This window comes from Pteronotus mesoamericanus, unplaced genomic scaffold (genome assembly GCF_021234165.1).
Source record: "Pteronotus mesoamericanus isolate MK-2021 breed Mesoamerican mustached bat unplaced genomic scaffold, CSHL_Meso_final contig_27, whole genome shotgun sequence".
Classification (NCBI taxonomy): Eukaryota; Metazoa; Chordata; class Mammalia; order Chiroptera; family Mormoopidae; genus Pteronotus; species Pteronotus mesoamericanus.
The window spans coordinates 16,855,598-16,874,343 of NW_026555115.1; the positions used below are offsets into that span (position 1 = coordinate 16,855,598).

The following is an 18,746-nucleotide window of genomic DNA, read 5'->3' on the forward strand; positions in this document are numbered from 1 at the left end:
GAACACTTGCACCTGCCAGCAAGGCCTCACACAGACTGGCAGCCATACGGCCTGTGAGGGAGTGCACACAGGGGCAAAGGCAGGCGTAAATTGACCTGCCCGGGGCAATTGCGGAGCGGCCCACAAAATAGGTAGAGCTGCCCAGAGTCCATGGAGGAGAGACCAGAAACAGGATTAACCGGAGAGTCCTAGAGCTGATTTCCACCCATTTCCGTACTCCCCATTTGGCGAGGGCAAGCAACGCACCCAAAGAGCCAAAAGCAGGGAAAATACACAATAGAAGACCCTAAACTGACCAGTGCCACGAAGCTCGCATGCCAGGGGGGCCAGATGAGTACGCGAGGTCGCAAATAAGCTCCATGGTCTGGGGCAAGAACATGCGAGCCCAGGCAGGTGGGGGACCCTGCCGCACTGGGAACGTGCTCAAGGAGCCCGCGTGAGAGCGCAGAGAGATCCCAAAAAATAGCCCAGCCCTGACCGAAGGGGTCACAGACCTGCTCCAAGCAGGAGTCAGACACAGGCATTAGACTCCTGAAAGGCTCAAACAAACAACCCAAGGCCCTATAGGGTCAACAACTGACAGCATCAGAGGCAAGCCCAGAAAGAAAAGTAAAGGACAAAAATACTTAACAGACTTTCACGAAAATGGGAAGAAGAAGAAGTTCCCCTCAAATGAGTGGAAAAGGGGACTCCCCACGGAGAGAGCTAAATGAAATAGAGGCAAGGGAACTATCAGATATGGAATTTAAAACAATGGTTCTAAGGAAGCTCAATGAGCTCAGCCAGCTCATAGAGAACTATGAGAAACTGCAGAGAAACTATCAGGATCTTACAGCAAACTATATCAGCCTGGAAAAGGACATAGAAACTATCAAGAAGACACAAGAGGATAGGAAGAATACCATTTCTGAATTGAAGAACACAGTAGAAGGAATCCAAAGCAGGCTGGATGAAGCCGAGGATCGAATCAGTGAGATGGAGGACAAGGTAGAAAAAAGCTCCCAAAAAGAACAAGAAATGGAAAAACACCTCAAAAAGAATGAAGAGGCATTTAGGGAAATGCAGGACAACCTGAAATGCAATAATATCCATATAATAGGGATACCAGAAGGAGAAGAAGAGGAGCAAGGAATAGAGAACCTCCACATAAAAGTAATGATGGAAAATTTCCCTAATTTGAGGAGAGAAAGGCTCTCATGGATCCAGGAGGCACAGAGGACCCCACTCAAGAGGGACTCAAGGAGGTCCACTCCAAGACACATCATCATTAAAATGGCAACTATCAAAGACAAAGAGAGAATCCTGAAGGGAGCAGGGAGAAGGGGAAAGTAACATACAAGGGGGCCCCCATACGCCTAGGAGCTGACTTCTCAACAGAAACACTACAAGCCAGAAGGGAATGGCAACAAATATTCCAAGCCATGAAAAGCAAGGGCCTACAGCCAAGGCTGCTCTACCCAGCAAGGCTCTCAATTAAAATAGAATGGGAAATAAGGAGTTTCCCAGGCAAAAGAAGGCTAAAAGAATACATCTCTACCAAACCAGCACTCCCAGATATGCTAAGGTGACTGGTTTAAGCAGATGAAGGAAAAGAAAGAGACAGACAGGAACACAAGTACAAAGAGAAAAGATGAGTAAGTTTCTATCAGTAATATCTCTCAATGTGAATGGACTAAATGCCCCAATCAAAAGACACAGGGTAGCTGAATGGATAAGAAAACATGACCCACACATATGCTGCCTACAAGAGACCCACCTCAGAGCAAGACACCTACACAGATTGAAAGTAAAGGGACGGAAAAAAATATTCCAAGCAAATGGGCAAGAGAAAAAGGCCAGGGTTGCCATACTTGTATCAGACAAAGTAGATTTCAAAACAAAGGCCATAAAGAGAGACCCAGAGGGGCACTTTATCATACTTAAAGGAAGAATCTATCAAGAAGACATCAACATTGTAAACTTATATGCTCCCAGTATAGGAGTCTCCAAGTTTACAAGGAAATTGTTGGATGACTTCAAAAAAATTATAGACAGCAACACACTGATAGTAGGGGATTTCAACACCCCACTGTCAAAAATGGACAGATCTTCCAAAGAAAACATTAATAAACATATCGTGGCGCTGATTGACACACTGAATCAAAGAGACTTAACTGACATATATAGAACCTTACATCCCAAAGAATAAAAATACACATTCTTTTCAAATGCTCATGGCAGTTTTTCAAAGATAGACCACATGATAGGACACAAAGCAAGCCTCAGCAAATTCAGGAAAATTGAAATATCACCAAACTTTTTCTCGGACCACAGGGGCTTGAAACTGGACATCAACCTCAAAGAGAAACCTCAAAAACTTGCAAACTCATGGAGACTGAACAGTAGACTATTGAACAATGAATGGGTCAATAATGAGATAAGAGAAGAAATCAAAAAATTTCTGGAAACAAATGAAAATGAACAGACAACTGTCCAAAACCTATGGGACACAAAAAGGCGGTCCTGAGAGGGACGTTCATACCAATACAGGCCTACCTAAAAAAGATGGAAACATTTCAAATAAAAAACCTAACACTACAACTTCAAGAACTGGAGAAACAACAACAAATAAATCCCAGAGCAAGTAGAAGGAAGGAAATAGTCAAGATTAGAGCAGAACTGAATGACATAGAGACGAAAAGAACAATTCTAAGGATCAACCAATCCAGAAGCTGGTTCTTTGAAAAGATAAATAAAATCAACAAGCCTTTAAGCAGACTCTTCAAGAAAAAAAGGGAGAGGACCCAAATTAATAATATCAGAAATGAAAGAGGAGAAATAACAACGGATACCACAGAAATACAAAGGATTGTCAGAAACTACTATGAACAATTATATGCCAAGAAATTTGAAAACCTCGATGAAATGGACAAATTTCTAGAAAAGTATAATCTTCCAACACTGAAGGAGGAAGAAACAGAAACCTTGAACAGACCGATAACAGCTGGGGAAATGGAAGCAGTAATCAAGAAATTCCCGGCACACAAAAGCCCAAGGCCGGATTGTTTCATAGGAGAATTTTACAAAACATTTAAGGAAGAGCTAACCCCTGTCCTTCTCAGACTATTCCAAAAAATCAAAGAGGAGGGAATACGCCCAGACTCTTTTTATGAGGCCGGAATCATCCTAATCCCAAAACCAGATAAAGACCCTACAGAGAACGAAAACTACAGGCCAATTTTGCTGATGAACATAGATGCTAAAATCCTCAAGAAAATATTGGCAAACCGCATCCAGCAATACATTCGAAAGATCATCCACCGTGATCAAGTGGGATTCATCCCAGGGATGCAGGGATGGTTCAATATACACAAGTCAATAAACGTAATACATCACTTAAATAAAAGACAAAAACCACATGATCATCTCGATAGACGCAGAAAAACATTCGATAAGGCACAGCACCCTTTTATGATCAAAACACTCAGCAAAATGGGAATAAATGGGGCATTCCTCAACATAATAAAGGCCATATATGAAAAACCTACAGCCAACATCAGACTCAATGGGCAAAAACTAAAAGCTTTCCCACTAAGATGGGGGATCACGACAAGGATTGCCACTTTCACCACTTCTTTTCAACATGGTATTTGAAGTCCTAGCCACAGCGGTCAGACAAGAAAAAGAAAGAAAAGGCATCCAAATAGGAAAGGAGGAAGTAAAGCTATCATTGTTTGCAGATGACATGATAGTGTACACAGAGAACCCTTTAGACTCCACCAAAATACTACTCAACCTAATTAGTGAATTTGGCAAAACAGCAGGATACAAAGTCAATATTCAGAAATCAAAGGCATTTTTGTATACCAGCAATGCAATAGAAGAAGAAATCAGAAAAAAAAATACCATTCGATATAGCAACAAGAAAAATAAGGTACCTAGGAATAAAGGTAACCAAGGAGGTAAAAGACCTGTATGCAGAAAACTATACAACGTTGAAGAAAGAAATTAAGGAAGACACAAATAAATGGAAGCATATACCGTGCTCATGGATTGGAAGAATTAATATCCTCAAAATGTCCATACTACCCAAAGCAATTTATAGATTCAGCGCAATCCCTATTAAAATACCAATGACATATTTCACAGACATAGAACAGACATTTCAAAAATTTATATGGAACCATAAATGTCCCCGAATAGCCGCAGCAATTTTGAGAAAGAAACACAAAGTAGGAGGGATCACAATACCGGACATCAAACTCTACTACAAAGCCACTATACTCAAAACAATCTGGTACTGCCACAAGAACAGACCCATAGACCAGTGGAACAGAATAGGAAGCCCAGAAAAAAGCCCAGGTCTCTATGGGCAACTAATATTTGACAAAGGGGGCAGAAGCATAAAACAGAGCAATAATAGCCTCCTCAACAAATGGTGTTGGGAGAGCTGGACAACTACATGCAAAAAATTGAAATTGGATCATCAGCTGACACCATACACAAAAATAAACTCAAGATGGATAAAAGACTTAAATAAAAGTCACAACACCATAAAAGTCCTAGAGGAGAACATTGACAGGAAATTCTCAGATATCCCATGCAGCAATTTTTTCACCGATATGTCTCCTAAAGCAAGGGACATAAAAGAAAGAATAAACAAGTGGGGCCTCATCAAAATAAGAAGCTTCTGCACGGCTAAAGAAAACATTAGCAAAATGAAAAGGGAGCCAACTGTATGGGAAAATATATTTGCTAATGATACATCAGACAGAGGTTTTACCTCCAAAATATATAAAGAACTCACTCGAATCCACTTCAAGAAGACAAACAATCAAATCAAAAAATGGGCAAAGGACCTGGGCAGACATTTTTCCGAGGAAGCGATACAGAGGGCCCAGAGACATTTGAAAGGATGCTCAGCATCACTAGCCATCAGAGAAATGCAGATCAAAACCACCATGAGGTACCACCTCACACCGGTCAGAATGGCCATCATAAACAGATCAACAAACAACAGGTGCTGGCGAGGCTGTGGAGAAAAGGGAACCCTAGTACGCTCTTGGTGGGAATGCAGACTGGTGCAGCCACTGTGGAAAGCAGTGTGGAATTTCCTCAGAAAGCTGAAAATGGAACTGCCTTTTGATCCAGTGATTCCCCTGCTGGGACTATACCTTAGGAACCCCCAAACGCCAATTCAAAAGAACCTATGCACCCCAATGTTCATAGCAGCACATTTTACAATAGCCAAGTGTTGGAAGCAACCTAAATGCCCATCAGTAGATGATTGGATCAAAAAATTATGGTACATTTACACAATGGAATACTACACAGCAGAAAGAAAAAAAGAACTACTAAACTTCGTGACAGCATGGATGGAACTAGAGAGTATTATGCTAAGTAAAATAAGCCAGGGGCTGAAAGACCAATACTATATGATCTCACCTATAAGCGGAAGCTAACCAACAAAATAAAGATGCAAGGAAAATAAGACCAGCAACACTGAAATGAAAAGAAACCAACAGAGAGTAGAGGAAAGGAGGGAGGAGGGGGGCGGGGAAAAAGGAAGGGAAGGGGAAAGTCAAGGAACACATAGCAAGGTCTCATGGACAAAACCAAAGGGAAAGGGTTGAGGGAGGGAGGGGGGAAGGGAAAGTGCTTGGGGTAGGGAGAGACAAATGTATTTGAAAAAATAAAAATAAAATAAAGTAAAATAAAATAAAATAAAATAAAGTACCAGTGATGTATTTCACAGACATACACCAAACATTAAAAAAAAATTGTATGGAGAGAATCAAGATGGCAGAGGAGTGAGTAGAAGACACACTGACTTCCTCCCAGGAACAACCTGGAATTACAACTAAATTGTGGCGAAATCATTTGGAACAAACAACTGAACAATAGCAAGAGAGGAGCCTTATAACCTCGGAGTAAAAGAATCAGCTTTAGTGCAGTTTAATTAGTAAGGACTACAGTAGAGACTCAAGAAGGCAGGTGGAGCACCCATGGGTGCAGCACCAGAAGGATATTGGAAGGGCCAGTTGAATCCCCCTGAGAAGAGTGGGGTCTAAACCAAAAGCAGGGATCTTCAGCCTACAACACCAGAGCCCAAAAACTACATAGAAAACAGCCACCTGCGAAAAGCAGCAGGGTTGCTGTCTACCAGAGATGGGCAGCTGGAGATGTAAAAAGCCATTTAAAAGGCCAACACACAAATTTTTATTCACAGCTATTTATCCTGGTCTCTGGCAAAGGTGAGGGCAGAGTGGGCTAGAGATGCCTGAGGAAAGACTGGGGAAGGAGGCTTTGGGGAGAGAACTGAGAGAGTAGCCAGTGGGATCTCAGGTGCTGACTCATCCCCATGTGGCACCTGGCTCAGGCAGAGACCACTCCCCCAAGTGGCAGCCGCATGATAGGACCCAATAACCCCGCCCCCAGGAGGGACTCTGTTCTGCCCTAGCTGTCTATACCAGCCTACTGAGTGCAGCGTGACTAGATTAACAGCTGAAAGAGACAGCCACAGACAGTAGATTTCTGAAAGTCTCAAACAGACTGCCTAAGGTCAGACAGGATCAACATCTGACATCATCAGAGGCAGAAGGGATCTGCCAGAGGAAAGAAAAAACACAGCATGTCCTACCATACAGGTTCACACCACAAAGTCAAGAAATCAAGACAGATCAATTTAAGAAGCAGAAGCAAAAGAGAAGAGCCTCACAAATAATGGGAAAACAAAGAAACATCCCCAGGTCGATGGGAAAGGAGAAATCTCCAGAAAGAAAAATAAATGGAATAGAGGCAAGTCAACTATCAGATATTGTATTCCAAACAACGGTTCTAAGGAAGCTCAATGAGCTCAGTGAGATCAGAAAGAATTACCAAAAACTACATAGAAACTATAAGGAACTTACTGCAAGCTACATCAGCATGAAAAAAGACATAGAAACTATCAACAAGAGACAAAAGGAAATGAAGAATACAACTTCTGAATTGAAGAACACAGTAGAAGGAATTCAAAGCAGGCTAGATGAAGCTGAGAATTGAATCAGTGAACTGGAGGACAAAATAGAAAAAAGCTCCTAGAAAGAGCAAGAAAATGAAAAAAGGCTCAAAAAGAATGAAGAGGAATTTAGGGTAATGCAGGACCACCTGAAACATAACAATATCCGTATAATAAGGATACCAGAAGGAGAGGAGGATGAGGAAGGGATAGAGAACCTGTTTGAAAAAGTCATGATGGAAAACTTCCCTAATTGGAAGAGAGAAAAAGTCACACAAGTCCAGGAAGCAGAGAGGGTCCCATTCAAGAGGAACCATTGAGGCCCACTCCAAGACACATCATCATTAAAATGGCAAATATCAGAGACAAACAGAGAATCCTAAAGCAAGCAAGGGAGAAATAGGTAGTAACATACAAGGGGGCCCCGATATGGCTAGCAGCTGACTTCTCAACAGAAACACTGCAAGCCAGAAGAGAATGGCAAGAAATATTCCGAGTAATGAAAAGCAAAGGCCTGCAACCAAGACTACCTTACTCAGCAAGGCTCGCAATTAAAATGGAAGGTGAAATAAGGAGTTTCCCAGACAAAAGAAGGCTAAAAGAATACACCTCCACCAAACCAGCACCGCAAAATTTGCTAAAGGAACTGCTTTAAGAAGATGAAGAGTCTATGAATACTCAGTTCCTTTCACAGTTGCCAATACTTGATATTACCAATATTTTTTAATACGTATTAATCTGATTGCAACAAGATGTGTTATTTTCATTGTTCCTTTATTTGGTGAAACTAAATGTTTTTGTATATTTCTTGCCTATTTCTATTGTTTAAAAAAAAACTTTAGGTGACTTTTTGGTATTCTTTATCCATTTATCGATTTAAGATTTGTAGAATTTTTTTTTCCTAAAAAAAACCCAATTAACCCTGTTTTTAGATGTGTGGCAAATACTTTCCCATTCTATTACTTGTCCTTTAACTTTTTTTATATGTATATTACTATATAGTCTTAAATGTTTAACATAGTCATATTGTCAATATTTTACCTTGTAGCTTTTCAGTTTGAATATTTCATTTTGGGGTAAGAAAAATATTAGTTTGTATTTTCTCCTAAAACAACTCAGATTTTACATATTGATTTTTAACTAACCTGAATATTTCTTGTATAATGTGTGAAATAGGGCTGAATTTTATTTGAAGTAATAGTGGTCCATGTACCATATTTGTTGAATAAGTCTTATTTTACCCATTGATTTGAAATGCCAATTTTATCATATATTACATTGTTAGATATATACGTTTGTTCCTAGAATGCTCATTATATTTCATTGATCTACTTGATTATTTCTGTGCTGCTGTCATGTTTTTTTAATTGCTGAGTCTTTAAAATGGTTTTAAATTTTTTAATATTTTATAATTGAATTTGACATTCAAAAAAGAAATAAAATCAATCTGCATTAGGAAGGAAGGACAAGAGGGAGAGAGGGAGGGAGGAAAAGAAAGATTAAACTCCTACCTTTTGTGACAACATGGATGGAACTGGAGAAAATTATGTTAAGGGAAATAACGCAGTTGGTGAAAGACAAATACCATAGGATCTCACCTATTAGTGGAATCTATTCAACAAAATAAACTAATGAACAAAATAAACCACAGGCATGGAAACATGAAGCAGACTGAAAGTGACCAGAGGGGATGGGGAAAGAGGACAATGGTGGAAAGAAGGGGAATGGACTAGACAAAGTACATGCATGAATAACCCATGGACATGGACAACAGAGTTTGAATTGACTGTGGGAGTGGGGGGTGAGGGTGGGATGGGTGGAGGGGGGTAAAGGGGTAAAAATTGAGACAACTGTAATAGAATAAACATGATTTTAAAATTTGAAAAAAATGATGCTCAATGTAATAAAACATGACATCCTGAAAAAATAAATAAAATGGAAAAAAAAATTTGTATGGAAATATAAATGGCCCCAAATAGCTGCAGCAATTTTGAGAAAGAGGTACAAAGTAGGAGGGATCACAATACCTGACATCAAACTATATTACAAGGTCACTTTAATCAAAACTGTCTGGTACTGGCATAAGAACAGACACATAGATCAATGGAACAGAATAGAGAGCCCAGAAATAAACCCATGTCTCTATGGTCAATTAATATTCAACAAAGGGGGCAGGAACATAAAATGGAAAGAAAATAGCCTCTTCAGTGAATGATGTTGGGAGAGCTGGAAAGCTACATGCAAAAAATAAAGTTTGACCACCAACTGATACCATATACAAAAATAAACTCATGACACCTTAGAAGTCCTAGAGGAGAACATAGGCAGGAACCTCTCAGGTATCCCATGCAGCAACATTCTCACTGATATGTCCCCAAAAGAAAGGGACATAAAGTAAAGAATAAACAAATGGGACTTCATCAAAATAGGAAGCTTCTGCATGGCTAAAGAAAGTATCAACAAAATGAAAGGGAGTCAACCATATGGGAAAATATATTTGCCAATCATATTTCAGACAGGGGTTTGATCTCCAAAATATATAAAGAACTCACGTGAGTCCACTCCAGTAAGACAACAATCCAATTAAGAAATGGGCAAAGGACCTGAACAGATACTTCTTCAAGGAGAACATACACAGGGCCCAGAGACACATGAAAGGATGCTTGTCATCACTAGCCATCAGAGAAATGCAAATTAAAACCACAATTAGATACCACTTTACACTGGGTCAGAATGGCCATCAAAAATAAATCAACAAACAATATGTACTGGCGAGGTTGTGGAGAAAAGGGAAGCCTAGCACACTGTTGGTGGGAATTCAGACTTGTTCAGCCACTGTGGAAAACAGTTTGGAATTTCCTCAAAAAGCTAAAAATGGAACTGCCTTTTGACCCAGCAATTCCACTGCTGGGATTGTACCGTAAGAATCCCAAAACACCAATTCAAAAGAACCTATGCACCTCAATGTTCATAGCAGCACAGTTAACAATAGCCAAGTGTTGGAAGCAACCTAAGTGCCCATCAGAAAATGAGTGGATCCAAAAACTATGGTACATTTACATAATGGAATACTATGCAGCAGAAAGAAAGAAAGAACTACTATCCTTTGTAACAGAATGGATGGAACTAGAGAGCATTATGCTAAGGGAAATAAGCCAGGAAGTGAAAGACAAATACTGTATGATCTCACCTATAATTAGAACCTAATTAGTTCTTAAATAATTTTCTTAACCAAGTTTAGTAGCTTTTTATGTGTTGTCTGTGGTATGAGTTGCCAATACATTTTTGCTTTGCCTTTATATTAAGCTTATGGTATTGCTATGGTCTGAATGTTTTTGCTCCCACCCCCACCTCCCACCAAATTCATATTTTAAAACCTAACCCCCATAGTAATGGCATGAGAAAGTTCAGCCTTTCAAAGGTAGTCAGGTGATGAGGGTGGAGAGCTCATGAATGAGAATAGTCTCTTTACAAAAGAGCTCTGTCCCTATTTGTGAACAAAAGGCAGCTATGAACCAAGAAGGTGGTTGCCCTCACCAGACACTGAATCTTCTAGTATCTTGATCTTGGACTTCACACCCTCCAGGACTGTGAGAAATAATTTTCAGTTTACAAGCTATTCTGCTAATGGCATTCGTTACGGCAGCCCAAACAGATTAAGGCAGGTGTGTTTTGGCATGCAGTTGTTTTTTATTTTGATATGTTTAAATTTACCTTATTTTTTTGATTTTTTAAACTATTTATTTTAAACATTTAAATATTTAGTGCAAAAAATGTAAATAAAAATTTTAAATTTAAAACATTTAATATTGAGTAGCTTAAGATAACATTAATTATCTTACACTTTCTGTGCATCAAGAATTTAGGTCCTCATCTGGGTCCTCTGGTTCATGGTCTCTTACAGGCTGTGATGAAAGGGTAGGTTAGGGCTGTGGTCATGTCAGTCTTATTGGGGAGAAAGTATCAGTTTCCAAGTTCACTCACATTTGTTGGCAGGATTCAATCCATCGCAGGCTACTGGACTGAGGTCCTTGTCAGCTCCTTGCTATGTGGGCCTCTCCACTGGGCAGCTTATTTTGTCAGAACGAGCAAATGAGTACAGTGAACAATGTGGAATTGAGTTGAAATCAGTTGTTTGTAACCTAATCTCAAACATCCTATCACTTCCGATGGGTTTTATCCAATAGAAACAAGTCTGTACTTCTGGCTCATACTAAGGCAGGTGAATCCAGAAGGGCTTGAAGAATACCAGGTGGGATGACTATGACCCATTTCAGAAGCTGCCGAAACAATCCACAAGGTATACTTTTCATCTTAGACATTGCAGTTTTCATCCCTAGAAGTTTGATATGGGTTGTTTTTGTATCATCTAAGTCAACCTAACATGTGAAATCTTTCCTCCAGCTTTGTGAACATATTGAATGCAGTTACAACTTTAAGGCCCTGTGTACTAATTCTATTATCTGGGTCATTTGTGGGTCCATTTTATTTTCCTTTTCATTACGAGTCCTATTTTTCAGGCCCTTTATTTGCCTGGTGATCTCTAAATTGGATGTCTGTCAGACACCGTTACTTTACAGTTGCTGGATAGTTTTATGGCACAGTAATTTGTTTTGTTTTGTTTTGTTTTTTCTCCCCTGGGACATGTTAAGATGCCCGGAAATTGATCCTTTCAGGTCTTGCTTTTAAACTTTTTTCAACAAGACTGATGCAGCGTTAGTTGAGGTCTATCTGTACACAATACTGAAGCAACAACTCATTGAAAACTCAATCAGATGCCCTATGAACAATGGTTTTTCCACTCTGGTGGTGAAAACAGGACTAGGCAAGGTCCTGGGTAAGTTCTCCCCAATCCTTTCATGTGGATCGTTTCTGTATGCAAGTGTGCTAACCAGTGCTCAGTGGAAGACTAGAGACTGACTCAGCACCCCTACAGTTCTTTGTGCAGCTCTCCTATTTTGGTATTTTGTCCTTGCAAATACCACTTGCCATGGGTATAAGGGCTGATTCAAGAAAAAGGTAGGAGGAAGAGAAAACAGGATTGTCACCAGTAAACAGTTCGCTTAACTCTCCTCAAGAAATAAATAGGTAGGGTTATTGTACTCCTTTTAAGTCCATAAGCTTTGAAGAGAACCCAATTCAAGAGTCAGTGGATACCTACTGTATGCCAGATACTGGGGTACAGATAGAACTCAGATTAATAAGATACACATGTGAAAACAAAACAAAGAAAGCATAAAGGACATAGAACAGTAGAGGATACTATTAGGGGTAGGAGCCAGTTAGGCTTCCTGGGGGTGGTCTCTTGACTTACTTTTAGAGACTAGGAATTTCTTACATGGTGTCAAATAAAAACCAAATCCAGACTTGGTAAAGAGACTTTATTTGAAAGAATTATTTCAAGGGCAGTGGGGAACAGCTATTGCAATAGGGAGAATGTGCTGACCATAAGATCTGTGTCTCATGGTTAGGGGAAAAGGTGTTTCTTTTATAGTGAAAAAAAAAAATAGAAAATGGGTGCTGCGAAGTAGGATGAATGAGAGTGGTATGATCCGACTATAGATCAGACAATGTTTGACCCTGAGTCTAGCCTGTTCTCAGGAAGGGCTATCAGCTAAGGTTAAGCCAAAATCCAAGGGCCAGGAGGAAAGAAGAGAATCTTAACTAAGGTTTAAGTAATAAGCATTTTGTTCATATTGATCACTGGGGACAAGCAATTCAACTAATCATTTGAGGCAAAGAATTGGTATTTGGAAGACCTTGTTCTGGTTTTGTCATAGGTAACCAATTGGGCATCCATGACTCTCATCTAAGTTATATGTGAAGGGTGGTTCTTGGCAGTAAGCTGTTTTCCAGAATGCAAAAGATCACAAGGCTCAGTTAAAATTCAACATTGTCAGGAGAGAGGTTAGGGAACATAAAAACAGCAGGTGCCAGCCCAATGGGGAGCTTTATGCAGGTCTGCAGGCCTTAGCACCTACATGTCTGGGCACAGGCCTCAGGTCTGGCTGTCCAGGACCATTTCTGGGGTTTGCACTGACAAAGTGTCCAGCTGCGTGTCAGCACCAACTGCTGACCAGACTGTAAGAGTGTTTTGTGTCCCGAAAAGGCCAGCTCAGAGAAGTGGAATTCTGGGAAGGTAGATATTGTTTCAAAGCAACTGTTACAGTAGACCTGTCATCTCCACGGGGCTGCCATGTCGCTGTTTCATGGAGCTGGAGAGGAGTGAGTACTAACCACTGGGAAGCAGAAGGCTGGTGCACAGCTACAGGATAGGCTGCTGGGACTCCAGATTTAGAGGCTTACCGAGCACACTTGCAACACTCCCCAGGTGTGAATGCTGTTGCCTATTAGAATGAGCCTCCACATCAAATTTTTCATCATGACCTATGCCTGTGTGTGCCTTTATTTCAGGGAGCAATTCTTCCCTGTCTTTTCCTTAACACCCTTTCTTTCATACCAGAAACGAGAAAAAAAGCCCAAAGATGTTTTTTCAGAATAAAGGAACTAGCTATTAAAGACTCAATGGTACTATGCTGCAATTAGAAGAGGAATCCAGCCTCCCAGAAATATCAAAAATGTATTTAGGGGAGAAATAGAGATCATTCTCTTAGAGAAAATCAACCATCAGGAGCTGTGTGCACCGTGGCTTCCTAAGGAGGTGATGGCCTTCAGGTGACCCAGAGGACCTATACGTTGTGGGTGCCCTCCATGCACCTGAGCTAAAACAGAACAGGTAGCACTGCAAACTGCTTCAAGCTCTTCCTGCCAACTGGACCACACCCCATCCCTGGCTACTGGGTCTATTCCTTGTCAACACTTCAACACCAAGTACCAAGTCTCTTCTCATCCCCCCAGGAGCTCCCTCAGAATGGGCTCCACCTCACTCTGACTGGTACAAAGTATAGCCTTGATGGGGCATTGTCATCCAGACGTGAAGCATGCCTTTGACAAGGAATAAGGACATCTCTAATGAAAAGTGGTTAAACTGTCCATTTGTTTATTCAGAAGAACAGTAAGATAAAATACACCTTAAATGTTACAAAATTTTATATCCAGGAATGGCCACTCCCTCATAAGTTTGAAAAGTGGTCTCAAAGAAAAAATATAGCCCCTCTTACTTTATTAAACCCTGGATAGCCCATGGAGACAGAACCAAGTTCTTGTTACATCTTCTTCAACAGAGCAGCAGTTTGGCCAATGCTGGAGGAAGAACATGCTTTGATTATGTAGCCCCAAGGGTGTCATTTCCGGAAGCGCTTGAAAAGGGGGTGTACATGCTTGGTGGAAGTCTTGCTCCGCGCTGAGTGGTATTCCATGTACACAGTGTCATCGGCCCCAGACATGGAGCTCATCGTGCCAAAACGCCGAGATACCTGTGGGGGACCCAGCCCACTGTTAGCTTCCAAGGAGAAAGACGTTCCTTTTATAACATTTATAAGAAGTTTCATAAATTTCTTAGGTTTAACAAATTTTCTTATTTTTAAAATAACATTTATTAACCACTTACTCTGTCTCAGGCATGGTTCTAAGCAGTATACACATACATACATGTATAAACTCATCTAATCCTCACCACCATTATGACCTCCACTTTATAGAAGAGGAAACCGATGCACGGACAGGGTATGTAACTTGTGTGAGATCATACAGCTCTTAAAAGAGATGGGACTTGAACACAGGCAGTCTGGCTTCAGCTGCCCTGTACTTAAACAAAATGCTACACTATCTCTCTTAATGATAGTTTCTGAAGAGAATTTTTTAACAGTGAGGGCAGAAGTCCCTCAAAATTTCCCAAGACTCCACCATAAGGCTTTGAATCAAGCAGAAAACCAAAAATCCTAAGAATCTTGGCTCTGCATCCCATTGGGTGACCTTGGGCAAATTTTGAATGCCTACACTTTAAGGAAGTTATCTGTTAAACAGGGATAACCACACCTGCCTAGTCATAGGTGTTATGAACAGAAACCACTCAAGTTCAGGGTGTGTCCCAGAGTCTGGCACCCACAGGGACCAGATGACAACCAAATACACAGACAGACTCTGAAGCAATGCCTGTAACATCCTGGCCTCAGGGGACCCACTATGAGCTAGGACTGACCCAAGGTCACCTATGACATGGTCAGAGGCAAGAAATTTCCCTGGGGGCTCCATGGAGAGTGCCACAGAGCCAGCCCACATGCCCTAGATCTGAGAGGAGAAAGGTCTCCAGCCGCAGGGAGTGCAGTACCTCTCTTGGTGATGCTGCATCTCTTTCCTTGTTCCAGTCATTATTCTCCTTTTGGTTCTAATACCAATTTAGTTTCAAAAGCACCAAACTATGCTTCTCTCTTTGGAAGGACTGATTAAGAATTCCCCATAATGATACCTTTGTTAATTATGCCATGCCCAACACATAGTAGGCATTCAATAAGTATTTGCAGAATAAAAAGTCGAGTACTTTCAGAAAACTAAATTGTTTTCAGAGTAAGTGTTGAAACTACAGTATGAGTTGATCCACAGATCCGTTTTATAGGCTAGAAAGCTCAGTTAGGGACTGGGGAGAAAACCAGAGATGAAGTGACTTGTCCAAGGCCAAGAATGGCAGCACTAGGCCCATTGTACTCCTTTCTACAGCTACTCTAGTGAAGAGCCTGAGGTCAAGTTTGCCATCCTAGGCTTCAACATAAAAACACTAATACTTGCAGAGCAAGAGACCAATTACAGCCACTGCGGGCTCAGCCGCATAAAACAGCATGTACAGAAGCAAAGATACATACCAACAGGTTAATGGGTTATTAGGATTCTGTTCTCTACAAAGTTTTTCAGAGGATTGCACAGGCACATACATACACAACTGTGCGTGTGTGTGTCAAAGAACTTGGTCCTTCAGGAACCTCGCACACATACTCACCTGACTGGATCTGAAGCCAGACTCTCCTGCCACCACCTCTTCCTCAGCATCCAGGTCAGTGGCTGCCAGGACTTTCTGCAAGAGCTGCTGCTGTTCTTCTTTCGTCGAAAATGCCAGCTCTTCCTCCTCCATGCCAGCAAGCTTTGTAATTACCTGTAAGGCCAAAATGAGCAGGCAACATGCTCCCTTTGCTTTCCTCCCTACTGCCTTCTCCAGGATTCCCTTGTTCTGGCCACTTCCCTGGACCAGCAGAGGAGGTGGCAAACAGTGGAGAGCTCCTTGGGGCACTCCAGAGACCAGTTTTAGCAGTCACCTTCAATAGGAGCACAATCAATGACTGCAAGGCAGGAGACGTTATGAAAATTCCGAAGAAATCTGCTCCCAACACAATAGCTAAATGATCCCTTACAGAAGATCAATAGGGATCTTGACCATGTTGAAACATCTTGTACCAGGTGACAAAAGGGACCAGAGACTGAAAGGCACAGCCTGCTGCCCCTAAGAAGGCCTTCAACCTCCTGGCTTGGGCCCAGGGTTTCCAGCAGGGGAAGCACTTACAAAAAAACAAAATGTCAAGAATGGATTTATAAGATTTTTCCCAAAAGAGCAAGATGACAGCCTGATGGAGAGATCTGGTTTCCATTTCTTTGGGGGTGACTTACTACAAGGCCTACCTCTCCCTGCAAAAAGCTTAGACTGATTTATGTAAAGGGAACTTCTTTCCCTCTCTGTAATTCTTCTCAAATTTCAATTAAAGAAAATTCCAAGAAGCAAGGATCTGGCCAAGCCCTTCTGGTGGCCAAATCTAGATTATAGATATAGGACACCTCTGCCCTGGCCTGATCACCCCTCCAGAGTCACAATTCTGGAAACTCTGACCCGGCTGCTCGCAGCTTCAGTATGAAAGGCAAAGATGAGGACAGCTGCAACCAACACAGACACCGTATGTCAGATGCCTGTCAATCTCACCCTTGAAAGAACTCACAGCACTTCCTGAGTCAGTGCTTCTCCTACCCTACAACTCCCCCAGGGATCAGGAGGCATGAATGCTGTCAACAGCGCATACTCTACAGATATATAAAAAGGTCACAATGCAAATCTTTCAAAAACCTGTCCCAAGAGTAAACTCTAGCCCAATATGAGAAATTTGAAAAGTGCCACTGCCTCTGGCTAAAACAGGAGGCATCAAACAAACTTATCCTCTTGTCTACAGCTAATAGCAGGAACTCTCACTAAAGCATCTGTATAAGACAGCCTATAGTCTCTCTCACATCAAGAACCTGGGAACCTGCACACCCAAGTTCTAGTAAGGTCCTTTTAGTCCCCTTCTTCCAGCATCTTCCACCTAACCCCACAAATAAAAACCTATTGGGACACTAAATCCTGATATAAACCTACTATTTGTGTCAGTAGGAAAAAAAATGCCTCAGCAAATGAAGAGCCAAAGCTTCAGAATTTCCCAAGTTACTCAAATACCTGATTTGTAGTACACTGGATGGCTCTCATGTCTATGAGGCAGGTCCCTGAGGCCCAGACTCAGCTGACTATGTGAAGAGCTGTGCAGGCCACCTAGAGCAGTACCCCTTAAGAAAGTAACCCCAGGGTCTCACAAACATACTGAGGGGCCCAGTTTCTGGGCACCTCGAGTCCCATCAGCCTTGCATATTTCCCCACCAACATCTAACATGTTTTTGCATGAAACAACTCTTAAATGTTAATAAGCAAAGATTCCAGCCTCTTCCCTCAGAGGCCCCAGTTTTTGACCATTCACTGTGGGCAGCTGGGGGCTTGAGGGGATCCTCATAGGTACTACAATTCATGCAAAGACTACGGGAGTCTGCTGCAGGCAGGGCCTCTGGTCCCCTGATGCTCCCTGCCTGCCTGAATCCTGTTCCATGCTGGTACTAACCATGGCCCTACTTCTCTTGGAGGCCTGAGTACAAAAAAAGCTGTGGTCCTACTCTGACCAGAGACCAAACGGAAACATACCTTAAAGCTGTATCCCTGATCTACCAAGAACCTCTGCCGCTTGGTTGAATAAGCCATTTCCTGTGTGTCCTGAGATACCAGTGAGTAGAAGAAGGCATTGTACTCCTCTGCAACCATCCCTGGGGAGAGGACAGGAAAAAGAATAACATTAGCTGTGAGAATGCAGGAACTAAGCATCCAGGGCTCAGAAGCAAGTAATGCAATGGAGAGCTTTGCAGTCAGGGGCTGAGTGCCCTGATTTTGTATGAGGACTTCATCAAAATTAAAAACTTTTGTGCTTGAAAGAACACAAAAAAATTGAAGGGAAAAAAAACATGTAATTGGGAAAAAATATTTACAAAACATATATCTGATAAGGAATTTGTATCTAGGTTATATAAAGAACCATTACAACTCAATAATGAAAAGACAACTCAATTACAAAAAGAGTTCAGGATCAGAATAGATACTTCTCTAAAGAGAATATACAAATGGCCAATAAGCACTTGAAAAGATGCTCAACATCATTACTTATCAGGGAAACACAAATCAAAACCACAATGAAATACACAAGAGTACAGCTAAAATTTTTAAAAGATTATTACAGTTCATGTCAAGGATGTGGAGAAGTTGGAACCATTATACATCGCTAGTAAGACCATAAATGATACAGCCACTTTGGAAACCGCCTGGTGGTTTATTAAAATGTTAACCATAGTTACTACATGGCTCAGCAATTCTACTCCTAGATATATAGCCAAAAGAATTGAAAACACATCCACATAAAACTTGCACATAAATTTCATTGCAGCATATTCTATGAGCCAAAAAAGTAGAAACAATCCAAATATCCACTTAGCAGATTTTTTATTAGATGAATGGATAAATGAAATGTGGTATACTCAT

The 18,746-nt window shown here is 41.2% G+C and overlaps 1 protein-coding gene across 2 annotated transcripts in view; it reads right to left on the minus strand.

Moving 5' to 3' along the window:
• Positions 1-13,966: 13,966 nt before the first annotated feature.
• ERCC3 (ERCC excision repair 3, TFIIH core complex helicase subunit) overlaps positions 13,967-18,746 on the minus strand; it is a 35,603-nt gene continuing 30,823 nt past the window's right edge. The window contains exons 13-15 of one of the 2 annotated variants that reach the window (XM_054575046.1): positions 17,862-17,980; positions 15,873-16,025; positions 13,967-14,355 (exon numbers count right to left, since the gene is read on the minus strand). In XM_054575046.1, coding sequence (XP_054431021.1) covers positions 14,224-14,355; positions 15,873-16,025; positions 17,862-17,980 — 404 coding nt within the window. In that variant the 3' untranslated portion in view covers positions 13,967-14,223. Of the gene's footprint in view, positions 14,356-15,872; positions 16,026-17,861; positions 17,983-18,746 lie in introns of those variants that run through there. The other variant, XM_054575047.1, reaches the window with a different exon arrangement.